Raw genomic sequence first — 22,845 nt, 5'->3', positions numbered from 1 at the left:
TTAAAACTGCAAGTCAAAATAAAATCAGGGCACTTACCCCAATGGCAGAAATCGGAAGAAATCACAAAGAGGTTACTAGGGTCTGCTAGGTATTTACTGAAGAGTTTTCCAAATTCCTGTTCCTTTGACTCACTCAATGCTCCAACTAGCACCGGAACAATTGTAAACTCATCCTTATGGCTTTAAGGGGATAAAAAAAAAAAGATCATATAGTCAAAGTACACATGACAATGTCCTCTAACAGTTATAATTTAAGATAACACAAGTACGGCAATGCTGCATATTTTGGTGCACAATAAATGATTAAGATAAATAGAATTCCTAATTTCTTCGCAACCTCAGGTCGAACTTTTGTTTTCTTGGCTTCACTAGAGGTCACTCTCTCTTATGCTCTGTAGAAAGCATAGTACACTAGGCAGGGAACTGCTATATTTTTGTGGTAGAACTTCAACTATAATATGGGATGGCACGTCCTTGTAGATGCCACCATTATCAACAATACCTTATTTTACGTACTGTATGATATGGACTATGAAGAGGGAAGAGGTGATATAAGGCCTCTGAATGGTGCAGTTGCACATCAACATACAAATTTAGATTATGAAATAATTTACTTATCTGTCTGTAGCCTGATTCCATTTGATTTTCAGATGCTATGAATCAAATCATGCGCTTTCGGGCCAACAACATTTTTTAAAATGGTGGATATTTTGCAGTGATTAGGTTATATGTCAGGAACCATGAGACATATATACTTCATTTTGGTGTCAAAACAGATTTGGGTGTCAAGTAGTCTTCTAGAGACAGTAAATAACTAATCAGAGCAACCCTCCCGCCATTTTCCAAAATGGTGGCTCTATAAGGAGGTGTTTAAGCCATCGTATTGGCAATTCGTTTCAATATTCTTTTTGTTTCAGGTTCTCCATTGATTCAAATTCGTAAACATGAGCAAAGCAGGTGGTGTCAGATGATCTTTACCTCCTCACAGAGTGTTTTCAACTACAAAATCTGAGGACTCTTTCAACAAAGAAAAATGTGTCATATGCGAAACTAATCCATAAGAAAAGCTAACCAACTGTGGATAGACAGAAGAGAGTTTCAGATGCTGCAGAAATACTGCAAGATGAAGTTCACAAAAGACAAACTGATGGGTGAAGAGGATCAAATATGTTATCATTGTAACAAGTGCTACAAGTCATATACAATGGAAAACAGCCGGTAAAAAATTGTCATAAAATAGCAGAAACCAGTGAATAACCACAAGAATCCGAGTCTTCTGAGAAAGCGATGACAACCAAACCAAATGCCCATCCACTCAGAAGATCGATGGCTACACCTCCAACAACTGACCAGAAAGCAGAGGATCTTCAGTGTGTTATCTGTGGTTTAGCCAGAACAAGGGCCACAGGGATAGACGAAAAACAAAGTACAGAGTATACGAGTCTCAAAGGGCAAACATGTTTTTATCTGCATCTATTTTCTTTCATGAGGTTTTCAGCCATGTAACTGATCTAAACTGCGAGGTGAATGTATTTGCCATGGATCTGTATTACTGTGTTTCGTGAATTCAATTGAATAAACTACCTGAGATATGGGTCCTGGTATTTGGAAGAAGTTTAGAAGCTAGAGGTGAAACACCCACATCTATACAGAACATTTATCCAAAGCATTTTGCGGTGAAAGACAGGAGGAAGTTTAAATGCTGTGGCTCCAGATACGAGGAGATCACAGAAAAGCTCAAAGGGAATTGTTGTCAGACATGTAACAGTGAATATGTTGCCCAATGGCAACTAGTTTACCATAAAGTCCTTTCTATTTGCAATGTTTTCGGAGTGATGACAAATTCAAAATGAATAGACCATTGTGAAACTGTTCCTCACCATGAACTTGTGGGAAAGAGAGGGGGACATTTTAATAAACATGTTGACAGCCTTCTTCATTTCATGCAGCAGCAATAAAACACCTTTGAAATGATTGAGCCCGTGCAACTACACAACTTCGTGACCAAATAAATGTGGATGACGATATAAAGACACGTCGATGTCCAGGAACATGGATTGAAACTTTATGCAGAACTGAAGAGATTTGCATTGAAAGACAAAAAACTGTTTGACAATCACTAAAGCTAAACTTTCATGTTTTATTTGCCATAGTAAGAGTTTTGTCTAACCAGCCACTAAAAAACAGGTTGCAAAAAACAACTTGCATAAGCACATAGAGATAGATGTAGCAAAAGAAAGGGGTACATTTATCAAGGTCATTCTACTGCATGATGCACTTCCAATAAACACTATTTGATGGAGATGCTGCAACCAAACCAATGAAGCACAAACTCGTATGAGCTAAAAAAAAAAAAAACTTTCACCTGAAGAATTTCAATTCGAAAAGGTGTCCTCATTTAAAGCTGCTGTTGTGGACTATATGTCACAACTGTGAATGGTCAAGATTTAATTCATGCAAAACTTCAGAGAGGTCGTTCAGACTGTGCTATAGATATCAAAGTCAGCGTGCACCTTGCATGAACAACACAATGTCTTTGACAGCTATCTTGAACTACCTGTCAAAGAATTTGCGAGAATCAGAGGAATGTCTACAAGTGGAACAACTGACCTTGCCTGCTTAAAAAAATTTGACACATATACCTGTGCAACTTGATAAATTCTGGTCATCAACATCGAACAAGATGAACTTGGAGATGTTAACTCATCAAAACATTGCAGATGCTTCAGTGAACACTGAATTTCGAATTATTGGTAGTGGAAAGATTGTCAATGAGGAGATGGTGCCTGCAGAGATATATTCAAAAGATACCATCCATATTGTTCAAGAACTTAATAGCAAATCGCTTTATATTCTGTGCAAGAATCTTGACCCAGAGATGCCCAGTGTTCAAGGCACACATATCCTTACGGGTGATGACACTATGAGCAAAATTGAAACACAGCTTGGAGCTTTTACTGTTGAACCTGTGAAAGTTTCTAAAAGGATTTGCTGAGACAGTAGAAGAATGTGAATTTAAAAGTTGTAGAAAAATACTTTGTGCATGTGTGGAAAATGAGTTCCGACTGTCACACATTTGACGATCTTCGGAACAGTGAGTTCAAGAGATAAGTCCTGCTATGTGACCTTCCACATATGTCATATCCTTTGTGAGGACACATTGAAAGAGCGTTCTACTTGATCAGAAGATGTCTATATGTTTTGGACCATGCATACGTAGAGAAAGATATGTGTGACTTTGGTTGGGAAGATATTGATGTGGTGCTTAAACCTATGAAATTCCTAAAGCTTCCACCCATAGAACTAACACGTATAAGTACTTGTAAAACCTGTGCTACAAAAAGATGTCCCTGTCAATATGCTCTTCTCAAATGTTCAACATATTGCAAATGTACCACGAGTAATTGCCCACACAAATAAATAAAGGGAACTATGAAAATGTAGGTCTAAGACAGTAGTGATGAACATTGTTTTCATATTCAGACAATAAACATTGTTTGGTGTATACATAAAATATTTAAAAACCCTTATTTCATTTCTATATAGGTCTCTTCTTCCTCTATTATAGCCACCATTTTGGAAAATGGCAGACGGCTTGCTCTGAGGAGTTAATTCCGGTATCAAAAAGTCTACCTGCCCCCCAAAACCTATGTTTTGACTCCAAAATGAAGTGAATAGGTCTCATGATTCCTGAACTATTACATTATCAGAGCAACACATCTGCCATTTTTTAAAAAGGTAGTCCACAACAATTTGGCCCGGATCAGCAATGTCTACCCAAGCTAAAATACTTCTCTAATGATACATATTACGGAGGTATATCAGGGGGCCGGGATTAGTGGTTTTGTCCATTTAAATTTTAGGCAATGGCCAAAGGTGGAGTCAGCATGCCTCATGATGATGTTGACTGCAAGTCAAAAATCCCCTAGAATGTGACATCCATTTTCTGAATCCATTTGCCCTTGAAAGTAATTTGTGAGGCATATGTACCAACATTCATTATATTAATCAAAGTTTTTCAGATTATGATTTGAACTAAGCAAACACAAGGAGATGATGGACGGAGCGTTAAAACTTTTTAGACACTCGCCCCAGTCACAGATCTGGGTTGACTCAATCATCGTTCTTTAGCTCACTTCGCCACCCCAGTTCAGACACAGCTACATGTAAATCTGTCTTGACCCTGTGCCTCATAGGAACAGTCCAGCCCGAACTGCCAAGCTATGTCTTCCCTAGACCGACAACAAGCATCTTGAGACCAGTTTCGGGGTAACACCCTTTATCAGCCAGGCTAGCTTGAATACAGTGGCAAAGTGAGCACGGGACCTACGTCTGAGCATACCCTGCCAACTTAGGGCAAACAAAATGAGATGATGGATGGAGCGTTAAAACTTTTTAGACACTCGCCCCAGTCACAGATCTGGGTTGACTCAATCATCGTTCTTTAGCTCACTTAGTCACCCCAGTTCAGACACAGCTATTTGCAAATCTGTATTGACCCTGTGCCTCATAGGAACAGTCCAGCCCGAACTGCCAAGCCATGTCTTCCCTAGACCGACAACAAGCATCTTGAGACCAGTTTCGGGGTAACACCCTTTATCAGCCAGGCTAGCTTGAATACAGTGGCAAAGTGAGCACGGGACCTACGTCTGAGCATACCCTGCCAACTTAGGGCAAACAAAAGGAGATGATGGATGGAGCGTTGAAATTTTTTAGACACTCGCCCCCAGTCACAGATCTGGGTTGACTCAATCATCTTTCTTTAGCTCACTTCGCCACCCCAGTTCAGACACAGCTACATGTAAATCTGTCTTGACCCTGTGCCTCATGGGAACAGTCCAGCCCGAACTGCCAAGCCAGGTCTTCCCGAACCGGAAACAAGCATCCTGGGACCTGTTTCGGGGTGACACCCTTCATCAGCCAGGCTAGCTTGAATTCAGTGGTAAAGTGAGCAAGGGACCCACGGCTGGGCATACCCAGCAAACTTCGAGCAAACAAAGCAATCACAAGGAGATGATGAACTGGTAGAGTTATGCTAGATATCAGTTCAATTTGTTTGGCTTTAAAAGATCTACGAAAACAACAACAGGTAGCAAGGGGTCAACAGCTCTATGCACTGAAAGAAAATCCTACATGGTGAGATAGAAGGAAAGAGAATGGGGATAGAACTACTATAGTGTTGTAAAAATACACATAGGGTCTCTCATCTCTGTGAAAAGATTCCCATCAGTCACCACTCGGATCCACCCTTCATCATCTGGGATCCTTCTTCACCGAAGGTAGGTTTTGAGACCCACTGTGGATTGGCAGTTGTTATGAAGCCGAATCCTACAAGTGGTACCCAGTGTGAGGAGAACACATGATGTATAGTGTGGTGACTGAAAAGCAGTGCTCAAACGTAAGTGCAAAGTGAAGTTGTGAAGAAAAATGTAAAATTAGGTAAGGAAGAGAAAAAAAAAAAGGTTTATTGGGATTCTTCTCTATCCTAAGATAAAAAAGTGCGTAGTGGTGTAAACAAATAACCACTAGTATGGATGTAAGGCCGACATGTTTCTGCAGACTAATAAGATCCACGTGGTATCTAGCTGCTTCCTCAGGACCATTACCGCTACTGCTTATATGGAAAAAATGTGAAGGAAAAGATAAAATATCACCTGTTTTGTAGTGATACAATCCTTCTCCTGACTGTATAGTTCAAACCAGGTAGAGGATCCATTTCCAACGGGACACACATGTAGGAAAAACAAAAGTACATACAGAATTGGATACAGAACACTGTATTGAAGCACATCTTTCTTACACAGTGTGATCTCTCAAGATAATCTCATTCATGACGGAAGTGTGGTGTCCTATATTTAAAAATCATCCTGGTGGCAAATGAATGTGGACAAACCCTAAGGATTGATTTAATTACAAAGTGGTTACACTATATGAACATCTAATAGTGCCTTTTCTAGACTTATTATTTTGACTTGTATGTGTTTTTACGAGCGACGCCTGGTGTGTCCTAATCTTCTTTTTATGTGTTTTGTTACGCTACTCAGAGCGGTGCCCTGTTTTACCTGCGCTGTAGCCAGGTGAGGTGGGACTTTTCTCTCCTGCCGATTTGGTGAGTGAGCAGCGACAATATGTGTGCCTGGAGACGGGAGTGGATGATTTTTAAATATAGGACACCACACTTCCGTCATTAATGAGATTATCTTGAGAGATCACACTGTGTAAGAAAGATGTGCTTCAATACAGTGTTCTGTATCCAATTCTGTATGTACTTTTGTTTTTCCTACATGTGTGTCCCGTTGGAAATGGATCCTCTACCTGGTTTGAACTATACAGTCAGGAGAAGGATTGTATCACTACAAAACAGGTGATATTTTATCTTTTCCTTCACATTTTTTCCATATAAGCAGTAGCGGTAATGGTCCTGAGGAAGCAGCTAGATACCACGTGGATCTTATTAGTCTGCAGAAACATGTCGACCTTACATCCATACTAGTGGTTATTTGTTTACACCACTACGCACTTTTTTATCTTAGGATAGAAGAGAATCCCAATAAACCTTTTTTTTCTCTTCCTTACCTAATTTTAAATTTTTCTTCACAACTTCACTTTGCACTTAAGTTTGAGCACTGCTTTTCAGTCACCACACTATACATCATGTGTTCTCCTCACACAGGATTAGGCTTCATAACAACTGCCAATCCACAGTGGGTCTCAAAACCTACATTCGGTGAAGAAGGATCCCAGATGATGAAGGGTGGATCCGAGTGGTGACTGATGGGAATCTTTTCACAGAGATGAGAGACCCTATGTGTATTTTTACAACACTATAGTAGTTCTATCCCCATTCTCTTTCCTTCTATCTCACCACGTAGGATTTTCTTTCAGTGCATACAGCTGTTGACCCCTTGCTACCTGTTGTTGTTTTCATTGTACTTAGGGATAGTAGCATTGTAAGGTCGTAAAACCGTCCCTTAGACCCTCAACCACCCTTTTAGTTAATGTTTAAAAGATCTACACCATGCCAAAGAGGACTCCGATTCCAGCAACACTTTGAAATTTAACCAACAAAATGCCTATTGCATCAAAAGCAGCAGATAGGCCAGTCTGCACTAACAGCGTTGGGGACCTCTAATCCGCTATACCTAGTAACATTTCTCTTACAAATATCACTGCTGATTCCGTCATTAAGGCAGGATGGACATTGAACTGATAATCACCGAACATTCCTTAGATTTCCAAGTGATGCAATGTTAGTTTGGTGATCACCTTCTCCAAAGTTTTTGTAAACAAAATGTGTCCGTCGTAATAGAATAATAATTAATTGGGTGTGACAAATTCAGCGCAAACTTCATTAGGAATGGCTTAATCCATTTAACGCAATTTGGCACACATCCCTCACACCTAAATGTGACTTGCTATAATGATTGTTACAATGCCAGTATCATATATCTTTACAATATTGGCTGATGGCTTGAAATCAATGAGAACAATTACAAAATACACTAACTTCAATAATTACAGTTTACCTAGTTGGTGTAAGTAAAACTTCTGAAAAACCTAATAGAAATATCATAAAAATATATCAAATAAATGCCTTTACATCTGTAGGGCTTCTTGTCTTCTTTGTCCATCTACACAGTTAACACGCGGAGGACCAAGATAATTAAGATATAACCACTCTTCTTACACACCTAATCTATGCAAAGCCATTTCCAATGGTGATGTTTGATTTTTAAAGAACATAGTCAACTTAAGGTTTTGAATGAAGTGAAGAGACGACAATAATTTAGGTTGGACTGTGAAGGGAGTCAGGGAATCTTCCTTATTGGAAGGTGGTGCCCTCATACAGCCGTGTGGGCGTCATGATTCATCATCGGGCTTAATTCCTCATGGGGCTGGAGCAGGCAATGCCCCAGGGGCCCGCGAGAGGGCTCTTTTGCAGAGATCTTTTAGTTTATAGCTGTAATGAGTGTGGGGAGGGAGCAGTGGTGAAAAAAAATGGACTTAAAAGTACCCATGTGTACCGAGAAATATTTTACTTAGGGGTCCTTGACAGGGTTAAAAGGGTGTCACCTGTCAGTAGTGGCTACGAAGCTTGACAATCTCTTAATGGGTGCTCTAGAAGGTCGACATGTTTCATGCCATTGAGGTCCAGAAGGGATCCACGGCATTTCTTCAGGACCAAATAAATCAGAATGCTTTGTACCACATATAGTAGGAATTCCTTAAAAACATATCATGGATATTATTTAACCTTACTTCCCGACACTAAATGCTTCAATTTAGCAGTGCAAAATGTATGTTTAGGTTGTCTGTACTTCTCTCAATGTCTCCATTTACCACTGAGGCAAGGTAAAGAGTCCAAACTGTTAGTAGTCGGAAGTCACACAGGTAGGCTCTTCCCTGACTGCATTATTACTCATTGTGGAATGGGTTGAAATGTGTTGCAATTTCCGACAAGTTAGGAATACTGTACAGAATGTCTTTATTTAGGCAGCAGCTCCCAGTTTGTACGGACTAAGGGGGCATGCCCTCCATGTTTTTCCCTGAGATAAAGAGTGTGTCTGTCAGGCTGAACTAATATCAGCATGGCAGACACTCTCTTTGTTCAGGTGAGGCGGCCAGGAGATAGACATGTGTTAAATGAGCAGGGGTCTTGCTGCCTGAGCTCAACTTTTCCAGGCTTAGGAATTCACATCCCTGTGGGCATGTCGTTCTCAGCCTGGCGAAAGTGTCTAAAGGCCCTAGGCCTCGTGACCAGTGGGAGCGTCAATGATAACCTTGGGTCAAGGCACTTCAGTTTTAAGCCCTGAAGTGCCTAGGGCAGTGTGTCAATCAGTGACACCTTGTCACAGAGTGGGGTGGGGTCAACAGTTGTATTGACGCCATCCCACCCTCCGATGAGAGAGGTACTGCTGCCTTCCTTCATTGGCTTACCTAAGGTCAGCCAGTGAGGGAAGGCAGAATTCCCAACCCTCCTGCGACCTCAGAGGCTTCCCTCCCGGAAAGCTGCAGTGAAGGTAACTTATGTTTTTCGATATTTGGTGCATGCATGCGTGTATGTATGAATTATGAATGTATGTATGAAGTGTATTTTGTGAGTGAGCATTGTGAATGGGTGCGTGTGCAAGTGTGCTTAAATGCATGGGTGTAGCTTAGTGAGTAAGTGTGTGGCAAATCAATAGAGTGGTCCTGATGCAAGGGATATGGGATGCTGAAGATGCTGAGCTGGTAGATGGGGGTATTAATGAGGCCACCCCTCGGTCCACCAACAAGGTCGGTTGACTTTGGCCGTAGAGGTCGAAGCACATGTGAAGTACCGCCAATATCCAGTTGCCCCTTATCTAACTGCCTCCAGTCACAGAGAAACGAGCATTTCCCTTTATTTGCGGCTTGTGTCTGTCTTGGGTGATCAAACTGCACTTTGACGATTCTCCCAGTTCCAGCAGTCTCTAATGCAACTTTTAAGTGTTGGGGCTCAGACTCCTGTGTTGTGCTTCTGCGGACAGCAGCGACTAAGCGATTGTTGCTACCAATTCACCAAGTTGGCCTCTTCAGCTTTTGTTGGACTGGTGCTGTAACAGGAAGTCACAAAAAACACAGTTGATGGACAGAATGTAGAACAATGTCATACATTCACCCCAGTACAGAGATCTGGGCCTAAATCCATCGTTTTTTTGCACTCCACACCACCCTGGGTTAGACATTGGCTATAGTCAAGCTATCTAGGCTGATGAAGGCTGATAGCCAGAAACCGGTCCTTGGATGCTTGATTCCGGTCTGGGAAAGACATGGCTTGGTAGTTCGGACTGGACTGTTCCCATGAGGCACAGGGTCAGAGCTGATTTGCAGATAGCCAGTGTCTAACCCAGGGTGGTGTGGAGTGCAAAAAAACGATGGATTTAGGCCCAGATCCTTGTACTGGGGTGAATGTATGACATTGTTCTACATTCTGTCCATCAACTGTGTTTTTTGCAATTTTCATCCCGAGTGGGCTGGGTATGCTCAGACGTGAGTCCCAGGCTCTCCACACCACTGGAGTCAAGCTATCCAGGCTGATGAAGGCTGATAGCCAGAAACCGGTCCTTGGATGCTTGATTCCGGTCTGGGAAAGACATGGCTTGGTAGTTCGGACTGGACTGTTCCCATGAGGCACAGGGTCAGAGCTGATTTGCATATAGCCAGTGTCTAACCCAGGGTGGTGTGGAGTGCAAAAAAACGATGGATTTAGGCCCAGATCCTTGTACTGGGGTGAATGTATGACATTGTTCTACATTCTGTCCATCAACTGTGTTTTTTGCAGTAACAGGAAGTCAGACATCTGATTCTTGGAATTCACCTCTTCGGTCTGAAGGATCTGGAGACTACTTTCCCTTGAGTAGGGACAGGCACGTTCATTTCTTTGCTAGTTTAAGAGCAGCAGGTGCAGTCCAGTCATTGGTGCAGCCTCCCTTTGCCAGATCCAGGGAACAGCAGGGCAGTTCTTCTGTCCTCTTTTCCGTATAGCTGTGATCTGAGGTCAGGGTTCCACGGGTGTCCCTTTTATGCCCACAATTTGCCCTCAGGGGATGTGGTGAGTACTAGTCAATAGGTCCCACCAACCGGATGATGCCTTCCTGCAATGTGTATTTCAAAAAACAAAAGACCTCGCATGTGACACATTCAGTAATTACTTTATATGCATGACCCAAAAATTAATTAGTTGATCATATTAATTTCTGTCAATGCATGAGATTCATAAATTCATCAAGCGATACAAATACATGTAAGAGAACATGCTACATACACGAAGAACATTCACAAATTAAGAAGCAGATATCGATGGTGGACAGTAGTGCCACTTTGATCAACTTTTTCGTTTTTTGGTCCTGTTTATAAAAAAGAATTACTGAATGTGTCAAATGCAAGGTCTTTTGTTGGGATTGCAGTGGTCTAACTTCCTAGGTTATATGGACCCCCTCCCGTTTTCCCTCTTGAGATTAAGTATATTTCCTGCAATGTGTGGCATCTAGCTATCCCACAGTGCAATATTCTGTCCTCTCCCAAAATGGCGGAATCCTTCTCTCGGTGTGTGGAGGTTGGCAGCCCAACCTAGAGGGGTGGCTGCCTGAAGGCTCCACCGCCATTGGAAAACTGGTTTGACCACTGTTTCCCCGTTCTGTCCCCAACACCAACCTATCTATCAGAATAAAAGAGAAGACCCTCATGTGTGTGTCCACCTTAGCCCTTCAAAGGCAGTTTCCATTTTAACGCTTGCCTTGGGGGTCACTCCCTGTTTGGCGTCCTGCAAGGGAGAGGTACTACCTCTCCCAATGGCAGGCCTCTACTGTGTCCCTTCCTGGGTGTCATTCACACCTCTCCGCAGGACACTAGAGTAAGTCCAACCCCTAAACTTAGTATAAGTATAGGAACAGAGTCCTTAGGACTTCAGATTACCCTGGACGAAACTCTGCAACATATATCCTGGAACTTCGACACTCTATTTCGACTAGAAGACGGAGGAATCTCCCTTGGGGTCAAAGAGTGACTCCCCTGTTGAAACAGGCACCAAAGAAGCATCTTGCCGGTCTGAATTTCCAAGGCTCCCGCCGGATCCCGACGGAATTGCAACACAGGACCCAGACTTCCAGACTTCTCCGATGCCGACACGAGATCCCAGCAAAGCTGAGACCCGCAACCCTCACGGGTGATGTGGAACCGGAACCCCTGGACACCGTGCACATTTGCTAGTGCATCGACTTCCCGAGCTTTCCCGAAGGTGTGCATTGGGCTACTTTTCGTCCAATCCCCGAGCACCATTTTCACTGAAAATTGTGGGCCTACACTCCACGAGTGTTCCATGGGCCTGCTTCTACCATTTCCGCTCGAGGCTCCTTCGCGATCCTTGGTCCGTCAACTGGTGGATCCCACGAAGGTAACTCTTCTGTTTCTTGGGCTTTCCTAGTTGATCCAGACGTGCCCCGACTCCCCTCCAAAGAGTGAGTCCATCAGACCTTGCTGGTATGCACCGAAGCCAATCTTTGCTTTCTGCGTGGGTTGCTGTTGCCAAGGCTTGTTGGGTCCAATCCGGAAACCGACACCGCAGCACTCGACATCCTTCGTGGAGCAGAACATCACTTACAGGCACGCAGAGTCACTGCTCAAGCTTTTCTAGATCCAGTCCGACAGCTGGAAAATATTCGAAGGCTAGGAATATGTGGTAGGAAGCCTCATCAAAATTAAAAAATTGCTTCACTAAGCCAATCAAACATCTTCTACTGAACATAAGTACACAGCATACATGCAAACGCATTGTTCCGTCGAATCCCACCCAAACCGCACATACTCCAGGGCACACACACTTGAAGCAGCATACCTTTCCATGGCTTTAGCTGTGTAAGGCAAATGCATTTCAATACTGTGTTCATCTTCATCTGTTGACAGCGACATGCGTTCAAACATCCCCGTCTTCCATAAATCACCATAAACTGAAAAATATCAGAAGTAGCAATTATTGTCAAAGCACGTACGTTACATTAGGTCATTTTGCGAGGTTATCCAAATGTAAAAAGGGAGCACTTTAACAAAATCACTTGCTAAAGGGACTTGAATCAGCCAGAAGGGCAAAAAAGTATGTTTTCCTTTGGTCGGATACTGCCCTAAAGTTATTTCAAATTTGTAATCTATAAACTGCCTCACTGATCTGCTAGTGGGTTTTTGGACCAGCAAACTAAGCATGTCTCATTACACAGTATTAAAACTAAGCATGTCTCATTACACAGTATTAACCATTAGTCCCAAAAATAGCTCCCATCTCGAGGATTCTAGGGGTGTGAAATTCCTATTGCCCAAAGCCCTGCAGATACTGTTTGGGGTCAGCAACAAGAAGTTATAATGTTTGTTTTGTCCACTGGAAAGGCAGGCACAATCCACTGCAGCACACACTCTTTGGCTATTTCTGGCTCTGTGACAAACAAGTTACTTACCTTCAGTAATACTCTTTCTGTTGGATACTCAATCTAACCGCGGATTACTCTCCTTCAGAACCTTAGGTGCCACACTGAACCTGGAAAATGTTTCAGCATAGCTCCTGCTCACCTGCTCCACGTCAACCCAATTACACCTCAAAGTGATGGCTGGAGCAGCATACAAACATCACTGAAGTGTGCTGACATCCGTTTCTTTCTTGCCACTGTTTGTCCCCCTCGGATGCGAGGTCCAAATACCAATTATATGTGCCAGTTTGCAAATCTCTCTGGAACCTTATTAGATGGGAAATAGGCCATTTCACAAAACAGAGTTGGAAGAGCATTGAGGGATCTGTGGCTAGATAGTGTATCCTAACTTGATCCTCTGAAAGATACCTCTAACAGCAGAGTCCACACCTTTAGAATAGATGCCAAAAGAAGCATCTCCCCAGGTGGTAGGTCTACGGAATGACTAAGACCAAAAAGTCCTGCAGAATCGACAGTTAACATGCACTTATGGTCAGACTTGGCTGTCAAGGCAGTCGTGCTTTCAGAACGTGTGCACGGATACCCATGTTGCAGCCTTACAAATATCTAGGACAAGCACTCCACAGACCTGGCAGAACAGGCTCTCAATCCTTCAAGAGGCTTTTTTGTGGCCAGCGTGTACCACATATTAATGCAGAGGACTATCCAAATGGACAAAGACCTTTTCTGGACACCCTTACCTTTCTTTGCCAAAGCGAACTCCAAATTGCTGATTGTCCACCAATGGACTTTGGTGCACTTGATGTATAAACTCAACGCCCTTTTGTGGTCCAAAGAATGAAGTATTCTCCTTTTTTGAGAGAAGAGGTAGAGCAAAGAACGGCTGAAACATGTCGACCTCACTACTCGCCGGGAGATAGTAAATTTGCTACATACTATCAGGCGATCCTTTTTATCCCATGACATGCGGACAATACCTAATAAACTTTATTTTTTGTCCCCATAGTCATTTTTAATTGCACTTGTATTTCACGAGCACTGCACTCCATCAGTTGTATCTTACCTTGAACAACTACTTTGGCTGAGAACAGTGAGAGCATTTGGCCGGGTACCTACCTACGTTAGCCTTGTACAGCATTGGGTTATACTTGCCCTTTCTCTCATAGTCTTCCACATGACGAAGTTCCGCCAAATGGGTGGGCTGATGGAGACTTCTCTCTAGCCGAGTATTGGGCAGGTTATTTGCATTTGGTGGACGGTCTTCTTGGAGCTGACCAGGTTTTCTTGTCATAACAATAGACTGACCTTCTCTTGTTTTGTTGCAAGTTCTGTATTGGGGATATTGAGTAGAGTTGGTCTATAAATACTATCCCTCAGACCCTTCCACACACGTTTCTTTTTCGATTTATTGAGCAGCCACGGCTGCGGGTCATTGTATAGGCATTTAGTATTTACAGTAGCCTATAATAAACGCTCACCTTTTTCAACGACTGGAACCAGGCTGTTCCACCATGGCTGATTTTGCTGGCTTGGCATTTGACGATGAGGTTCTTAACACTATTCTATCTAACAATCCTAGCATTTTAGACTCATTGCCGGGGGCAACAAGTAGCACTAAAGACAACTGTCTCACACTACTGAATTTGAAAAAATCTCATTCCCGTACGTCGGTGCACAGGATTATTATGGCTGAATACCTACGGGGCAAATGTGCCTCCACTGGCCTTATAGTAACTAATACACCACGACTCTTCCTAAATGACAAACTTTTCCTAAGGGATTGGTCACAAATCGCATGGCGCTGCACCCGCGATTGGTTAATTCTTATCATAAGTACTGCGAAGCGTGAAGCGGATGCCATCCTTGTAGAAATCCAGGTCCTTGAGCGACAGATTAAAACAACCATCACTGGGTACAAGAAACAGCTGGATGAAACTAATAAAACCAATAGAGAGTACAGGGAGAACATTCTACTGAACAAGATAGACTAGTTCAAAAAAGACCTAGCCAAATTTTCCCTTGTCAAAATCTACCCTTACACAAGTGACACCTATGTGGCCCCAGGGTATAACAGCAGGGGCAAACGCTATGGCTCCAATTATTCAACATCAGGATCAGATCCAGGGTCTGGGGATTCAGATTCATCTACCGAAGGGGCACCTCAGATGAGAGGTAGAGGTATGTCACGTCAACCAAATAGAAGACGTGGCATGCAGGGTTTCTACCAAAACCAAGGCCAATGGTGGCCACCGGGCCCGTGGGGTTACCAACCCCCTCCATTTGCCCCACACATGCAACCATACCCTCCCCAACAATTTTTCCAAGACCAGTCTTTTTTAGGACAGGACAGAGGCCGCAGCCGAGGAAAAAGAAGGGGTACACCAACAGTAGATTGGGAAGCAGACCAATCCTTCCCCATCACGGGGAGCAGGCGAGGCCAACAGCAGGCACCCAATCAACCAGCGGAATAGGGGACTTTGTGGTCAATCTCAGCTCACGCACATTGACAGTGAATGAACGCAGAATTTTGAACAAAGGCTTAGGATACGTTCCAACCCACACAGGAGATTCTTTCAAACTCAGATGTGAACTTGAAGGCTTCTTTAGGAAGATTCGGTTACACTTCTTCTTCAAGACCAAGGACAATGAAGCGAATTCACAAGAGTTAGGGACAGGCAACACTGGATTACGTACTAAATCCAGCTTCAACCCCCTAGGACACCAAGTTCCTTCCCAGGTTGCTACCTTTGAGAAGGCAGTAACTCATGATATAATGACATTATGCAACTCCAGTAGGAATGATTTCCACAACTTTTCCACTATGGATAGACAGACACTTCAAGATCTTACGAAGGATGATTCCATTATCATCAAGCCAGCAGACAAAGGGGGAGCTATTGTTCTGCTCGACAAGACGTATATCGGGCTGAGTGTCGTAGACAATTGGAGGACACAAAGTCGTACCGAGTACTGGATACCGACCCTACTCCCAGACTACTCTGGAGATAAAACAACTGGTTGAAGAGGCAGAAGCGGAGAGGTGGATCACACCGCATGAGGCAAAATATCTAATAACTACTCATCCTGTGATGCCCTATTTTTACTGCCTCCCCAAGATACACTAAGCCCAACGTCCACCCCCAGGACGTCCAATCATCTCCGGCATTGGCTCATTGTTGGAGCCATTATCAACATTTGTTGATTTCTTTTTACGTCCACTTGTGAGTGAGATGCCCACCTACCTAAAGGACACGGCTGACTTACTACGTATGTTGCCAGACATCGAATTTGATCCATCTACCGACCTTTTAGCCAGCTTCGACGTGGAGTCTTTATACACATGTATCCCCCAGCAAGATACCTTAGACTCCATTAGGAACCTTCTCGAATCCCGTGATCTTGATACCATCACTCCGGTTCACTTCATTATGGAGTGCACTAGGATAGCCATGATGGAATTTTTGTTTTGAGTTCGAGGATAAGATCTTTTTGCAAGTCTCAGGGACTTCTATGGGTAGTGTATTCGCACCCAGTCTCGCCAACCTGTACGTCCATCTATTCGAACAGAGATGTGTTCTCAACCACAGCAACCCGCATTTCCATCAGGTGTTGCTGTGGAAGAGATACATCGATGATGTACTGGTAGTATGGCGTGGAATTGCCCCTGAAATCAATGCGTTCCATGAATGGCTTAACCAACAGAATCCCTTCCTGAGATTTACTGTTGAGCACAGTGAATCCCGACTATCATTTTTGGACATCTCCATATTTGTCGAAAATGGACAATTACAATGTGAGCTATTTAAGAAACCGATGTCAAGGAATTCTTTGTTAACATACGACCGTCATCATCCTAGAGCCTTGCGCAACAATCTCCCCGTAGGGCAGTTCCTAAGAGTGCGGAGGAATTGTTCAACAACAGCACTTTTTGATAAACATGGCCAAGAACTCTCTATGCAATTACAGGCTCGTAATTATCCGAAAAGGTTAGTGCGCAGAGCTTGGAAGAGAGCTTCTAATACCATTCGAGATGCTCTACTGGAACATAAGATCATCAAACCTAAAACTGAAAGATTGACATTTGTAAATACCTTCTGTACATTGTCAAATCAAGTCCAGAAGATAATACGCAGACATTGGCGCATTTTAAACATTACAACTGAGAACATTCCATTTCCATTGTTTGCATTCAAGAGATGCCCAAGCTTACGTGACAGCCTTGTGCACACCCGGCCCAGACTCACATCGAATCAGGATACCAACACCATCTGGGGGCTACCACCGGTACGTGGACACCACCCGTGTGGTTCATGTAGTGTGTGCCCACAGACCACCAGAACAGAATCCGTAGACATCGGTACTGACCGTCTGTGGGTTCTGAAGAGCCACACTAATTGTAACACAGACCATGTGATCTACATGATCACATGATGTCCTTGCTCGTTGAGATACATTGGCCACACGACTCGTAAAATCAAGTTGCGCATTAGCGAACATAAGAGCACAATACGTCGCAACAAACAATCAACATGTCTAACAAACCACTTTCTACTCTTAAAACATCATGCAGATGAAATGAGGTGGTTGGTTCTGGAACGTCCACAGATTCCCAAGCATGTGACTGATGTATCGAGGTTTCTGTTCATTAAGGAACAGAAATGGATTTTCAAGCTCAAAACAGATAGAGCAGGTCTGAATGACAACATTCCGTGGGTTTCCATATAGTCTGGATTTGCACCATTTAGTTGTTGCACCAGTCTGCTGAGTATGTTTATAAATCACTAGGATATGACATCTATCCAGGAATGTATCCCCACTCTACGACACCTGACTACTCCGTAGCAAACATAACAGGTTTGATGTGAAGTTGAAGACAGTAACAATATGATTGATAACAATATATGTAGTTTCACACTCTGCTTTCACATTAGCCTTAGCTTGGTAATCCCTGCCTGTGGGAGGAGAGGGATTAAATAGCCTTAAAATAATCAATAACCCCATATGGAATTACTTACATCACCATTGGTCGTACAGAGCTTATATTGTTTTTTCAAGTATGTGACTTGTGGTACCAATTCTAATGACTACTGACAGCAGGCAGACTGTCTCACTATCCTCTATTCTTTGGATTCCAGTATTACCATAAAATAAATACAGGCTTAATACTGAGTAAAAACCTTGCCAGTCTTGACACCCAACATGTCACAGCTTTATATATTAATTAAAGTCACCATTCCATTTCTTAATCACGTTCTAGTCTGAGTTGACTAGTGTACCTTGGCAATCCATCTATTACAGATACACGCAGCATGATGAGATCGCCGGCATTATACGATCCTGCGTTTGCTGCCTTCGCGCATTTTTTTGCTTGTGCTGACTCTACCCACATCTGCACTATGTGCTCAGTACAATGGCGGTCCATCCGCACGCATGTGCGGCGAGTGGATCCCTCGTTGGCGGTCCCGCGATGAAGATAGTGTTTCTGGCCGGCGCATACGCAGAGAGGGCAATCAATGAAACCAATAGGGGCCGGCGGCCACGCAGTAACGCGTCACTTAACAAGTGCTAAAAGAGATTGGTCGAATCTCCAGCTTGAACCAATCAGCCAATTAATACTAGTATAAGAAGAAGAGCTTGACCTGCCGTCGGTACCTCCCCCACTGCTCGAAGATCGGAACGAGGTACCGACGGACAGGTAAGAGGCTCGTATCTTAGTTTTTGAACTGCCTGTTTGAGGACAATTTATGTCAAATAGAGTTTGCTATACCGTTTGTCTCCGCTTTGGGCTTATATTCACAGGTACATACAATATTTAGGTAAACCCTATTCAAACCTTATGCACAACTGATTACCATCAACATACATACTGAGGATGGATGTGTTATGCTTGCCTTTTCCCTTTCGGTCTCAATCCATGTGACAGGAAGGGGACGGTTTATGAGCGCAGGCATATCAGTAAAACACACAGATAAGACTTTTAACTATTAATGTACAGTACCTATCTAAATTTAGATGGAGATACAATTGAATGTGATTCAACCATACTTGTCAGTTGCCAGCCAATTATCACTCATGGTGTAGAGCGCCATGTTTCTAGTTTTTTTGATTAAGGTTTCTTTTTGATTTTCGATTTTATGAGGATAAAACATTCGGATATAAGGTGGATGAGACAGTCACTTCCTTTTTTGTTTTACCCACGATTAGAGCGGGGCCTCCATCCTCTCGTCCTCATGAAGAAACCACTGCTGCTTAAATTTAGGTGTAATCTAACAGATTACCATGATGCTTGGCCCACTGAAACTTCTAATTCCACTGCAGAGCCATATGTCACCAGGCATGAAGTGCTAGCAGAATGCAAGAGGCAAACAGGCTTAGAAGCCTCAAAACACCCTCACTGAGGCCCAGGACTGTGGCTGAAACATAGGGACCGTTATAATAGAGACCTGCTGATCTGGAGGGAAAGATGGCCAATGCTCCATATTAAGGATGGCGCTGATGAAAGGAATCCTCTGTGAAGGAGTCAAATGTGACTTTGGCAAGTTAATAGTAAACCCCAATGAAGTTAGGAGGTTCGCGGTCATCTTGAGGCGGTTTACAACGGATTGTGAACAGCCAGTTTTCAAGATAGGGAAAGGCTGGTATACCTGGTCACCACCATCACCTTCATGAACACCCAAGGGGCATTAGTAAAGCTGAGGGGAGCAAGACAAACTGAAAATGCTCTTGGTACACCTTGACCTGCAGACATTGCCTATGGGTGTGCAGCCCAGGAACATGGAAAGAGATGTCCTGCAGTTCCAACGCTTCAAATCCTTCTCCTGGATCCAGGATAGATAGAACCTGGGCCAGCGTGAGCATCTGGAATGTATCCTTTCACAGGAAGGAACTGAGAGATCAGTGATCTAAAATAGGATAAAATACTCCATCTCTTTTCAGCACCAGGAAATAGCTGGAGTAACATCAAATTCAGATTTCCAAGGTCGGGGCTCTCTACGACTTCTTTTGTCAAAAGAGCCTAAACTTACTGCGGTAAAATGAACAAGTGCTCCTTTGAAAGCCATTCTGAGGCGGTGGAAGATGTATGGTTGAGGGAGAGAGAACCCTGTCCTGTGTCAGAAAAAGAGTCCAATCTACTGGCCTCTTGTAGGTCCAAATAGAAATTGCCATCATCGTATTGTGGGGGCATTTCATCCTGCACATCTTCATCATAATCAAAGGCTGGGTGACTTTAGTCAGAATCTGATCCAAAACGTTATTGGAGCGCTAGAGGGCAGGTTCTGGGTAAAGCTTCTGTTTTTTGCTGAATCAAAGTAAACTGACGCTTGTCTCGGAATTATTACAGGATGCAACTACAGTTGAGACAGATTTGGTTCAAAGTCAGACAGGATTGTCTTTCCTGGCATCGGGCCAGTGTTGACGTAGTAGGAACAGACATGGATAATGGTGCCAGACGTGGAAACTTTAAATTTCAGAGCTTTGCTAAAAGGGGTTCAGAGGACAGACATAGTCAAGGACGGATCCTCTACCAGTAACCTAACTGGAGACCTAAGCTGATCCATTGATCAAGGAGGAGCTGCCAAGGTGCCAAAAATCCACAACATGGTTTCTTTGAAAGCCTCGATCTGTTGCAACATCATCGATGGCCCTTGAAATTCATGGTGTATCAGGACAGCTACAGAATCGGCTCTTCTGCATGGGGCCGGGAGGGAGTGACACTTTAATGTCCATGCAACTTCTTAGATTGGGAGATTGGTGAGAGTGGGACAATCTTATGCCTTCTTTTTGAAATTGCTTAACCAAACACTAGGACTATGATGGAGACCTTCGCAGCAGCGGGCACATAATTGGGAATGGGCCCATTCTCTCAACTTTGATTAAGACGTACATGACTTCGCGTTAGGCGACATACAGGTTATCTGCACGATCGTGAATCGCCTTAGGATGCATGATGGCACACTCCTCACACGGTTTGGAGTTATTGCCCAAATCCAAACACCAACCATACACCTTGTAGGAATCTGACACAGACATCTGCTTGCGACAATCTCTACAAGGTTTAAAGCCTGCAGTTTTTGCAGGGACCTAGAAAAATTATTTTAAGGAAAAACTTTTCGAAGAACGGAAATAAAGGAACTGACATCAGCGTGCTTGTGTTGCACTTATATACAGCTTCAACCAACACTACCGGGAGGAATAGGGTTGATGCAGAGCCATACGACCGCACCAACCAATGCGCGTGAACTATGCTTAAAAAACTTCCAGATCGAGTCTGGCACCAGGGGATATTCTAAAGGTGAGGAATCTGCTGTTAGAAGTATCCATCAGAAAAAGGACGGTCAACCACTAAGGTGGTGTAAGTATCTAAATGGATAAGTTGTTCAACTTGCATATATGATTCATTAATGGAAAGCCTCCAGTATTAAGATGAGTACTCTAGGAAAATGCATCGAGTTGTGAAATCGCTTTGCATTACAGACTATGGTTATATTATAAAAATATATGCACACTGGCAAAATCTAACAATTTGAAGCTACTGATGACGCTTCCAGATTGCTCCCTATTACATACATATACAGGCCAAAGCACGAAAGCTTCTAAAATAAAAAAGGCACACAAAAAAATTATTCACTAGAAAAAAGAAAAATGTTTTGCTAGACTATTTTGCATACTTAAACACGATTTTACTGATGCATCGTTTACTTAAACACGTTTGATAAAAGCCACAAATTAAAAAAATATATTAATGGAGAATTGGTGTAAAACAATTATGGGCAATATAACAATAAAGTAAAAAAAAAGCATCCGCAGGCACATCTCCTTACATTAGTGAAGATTTATGACTTTTAGGAATTCACATGAACTTACAGAAGTAGGCCTAGGAACTATTCTCCTAGCAAAGTGTTATGATTTCCATTTTCCATGAGTAAATATATACACTTATTTGCTCGTGCAAAAATTGGACGAGCAACTGCAAATCCACCTTACCTGCACATGCTTTTCTCACCCTGGAAATAGTGTTGCTATTGAAAGTGATTGAAGGAGTTGGTGCATATCATTCAATATGTATCTTTGTGGGTGTGCACAGACTCATATTACATTCCAACCCTGGAACTGCCACTTGGTGCCTACTTCCAACCCTGTGTGGCTCCAATTATTAGTTGCACGGCACTTATGCACTGATAAATTTGCACCCATAGAAACTGTTACCGTGTGCGAATACCTCGCCAGTAGTGGGCAATTAAGAGATCATAATCATGCAGGCCCAGTAATCTATTCCCTTTTCTGTGGGGGATTTTCACTCACATTCTCACATTTACCACCTACTGAAAGTGGGGGATAGTAGAGGGTGCTGGCATTGGTAGGGGAGGCTGTAGTCTGATGGGAGGAGTCCTCCTGCGCCATGGCCGAGTCAGGCTGTAACAGGAAAAACAGCCACCATGAAGTCGTTTCAGGCCAGTAAAACAGTTTTGGGCTTTTCCAGACAAGAAAATTGAGTCCGTTGCTCCGACACTTGGTAAATCAGGGTGCAGATACAATAGCCTACACGTGAGTAGAGCGGAATTCCATAAGGGATTCCGTTTGACCATAATCTGGGCCTGTATTTCCATATATTTCACACAAAAATGCTGAATCAGACTGCTCGCAGGTAGCAACTTGCTTGTCAATAAAGTTCTGAGTTGTATTTGTTACTTACACTCCTTTTAAGATTAGGGGCTGTAGTGTAGTTTCTATATCCCGGACAGGCTCTGCCCGTTGGAATAATATGCACTATAGATTTGACATAGGACTGAGGTCAGTATGTCTCTATCGAGTACATTAAACTTAATTGTGTGTGTGTGTGTGTGTGCCAGCTAACTCAGAGGTCACTGGAAACTTCTCGAATAAACAAGGGATTAGCCTCTGACAACCG

The 22,845-nt window shown here is 43.0% G+C and overlaps 1 protein-coding gene across 1 annotated transcript in view; it reads right to left on the bottom strand.

The window, feature by feature from the left end:
• Positions 1–22,845, bottom strand: part of MEMO1 (mediator of cell motility 1) — a 152,050-nt gene that overhangs the window by 52,017 nt on the left and 77,188 nt on the right. Inside the window, exons 5-6 of the mRNA XM_078649282.1 lie at positions 12,356–12,467; positions 38–180 (exon numbers count right to left, since the gene is read on the bottom strand). Coding sequence (XP_078505408.1) covers positions 38–180; positions 12,356–12,467 — 255 coding nt within the window. The remainder of the gene's footprint in view (positions 1–37; positions 181–12,355; positions 12,468–22,845) is intronic.

Source organism: Lissotriton helveticus, chromosome 6 (assembly GCF_964261635.1).
Source record: "Lissotriton helveticus chromosome 6, aLisHel1.1, whole genome shotgun sequence".
Taxonomy (NCBI): domain Eukaryota; kingdom Metazoa; phylum Chordata; class Amphibia; order Caudata; family Salamandridae; genus Lissotriton; species Lissotriton helveticus.
The sequence above is the reverse complement of the archived record's forward strand: the minus strand, read 5'-3'. Positions and strand labels throughout refer to the sequence as shown.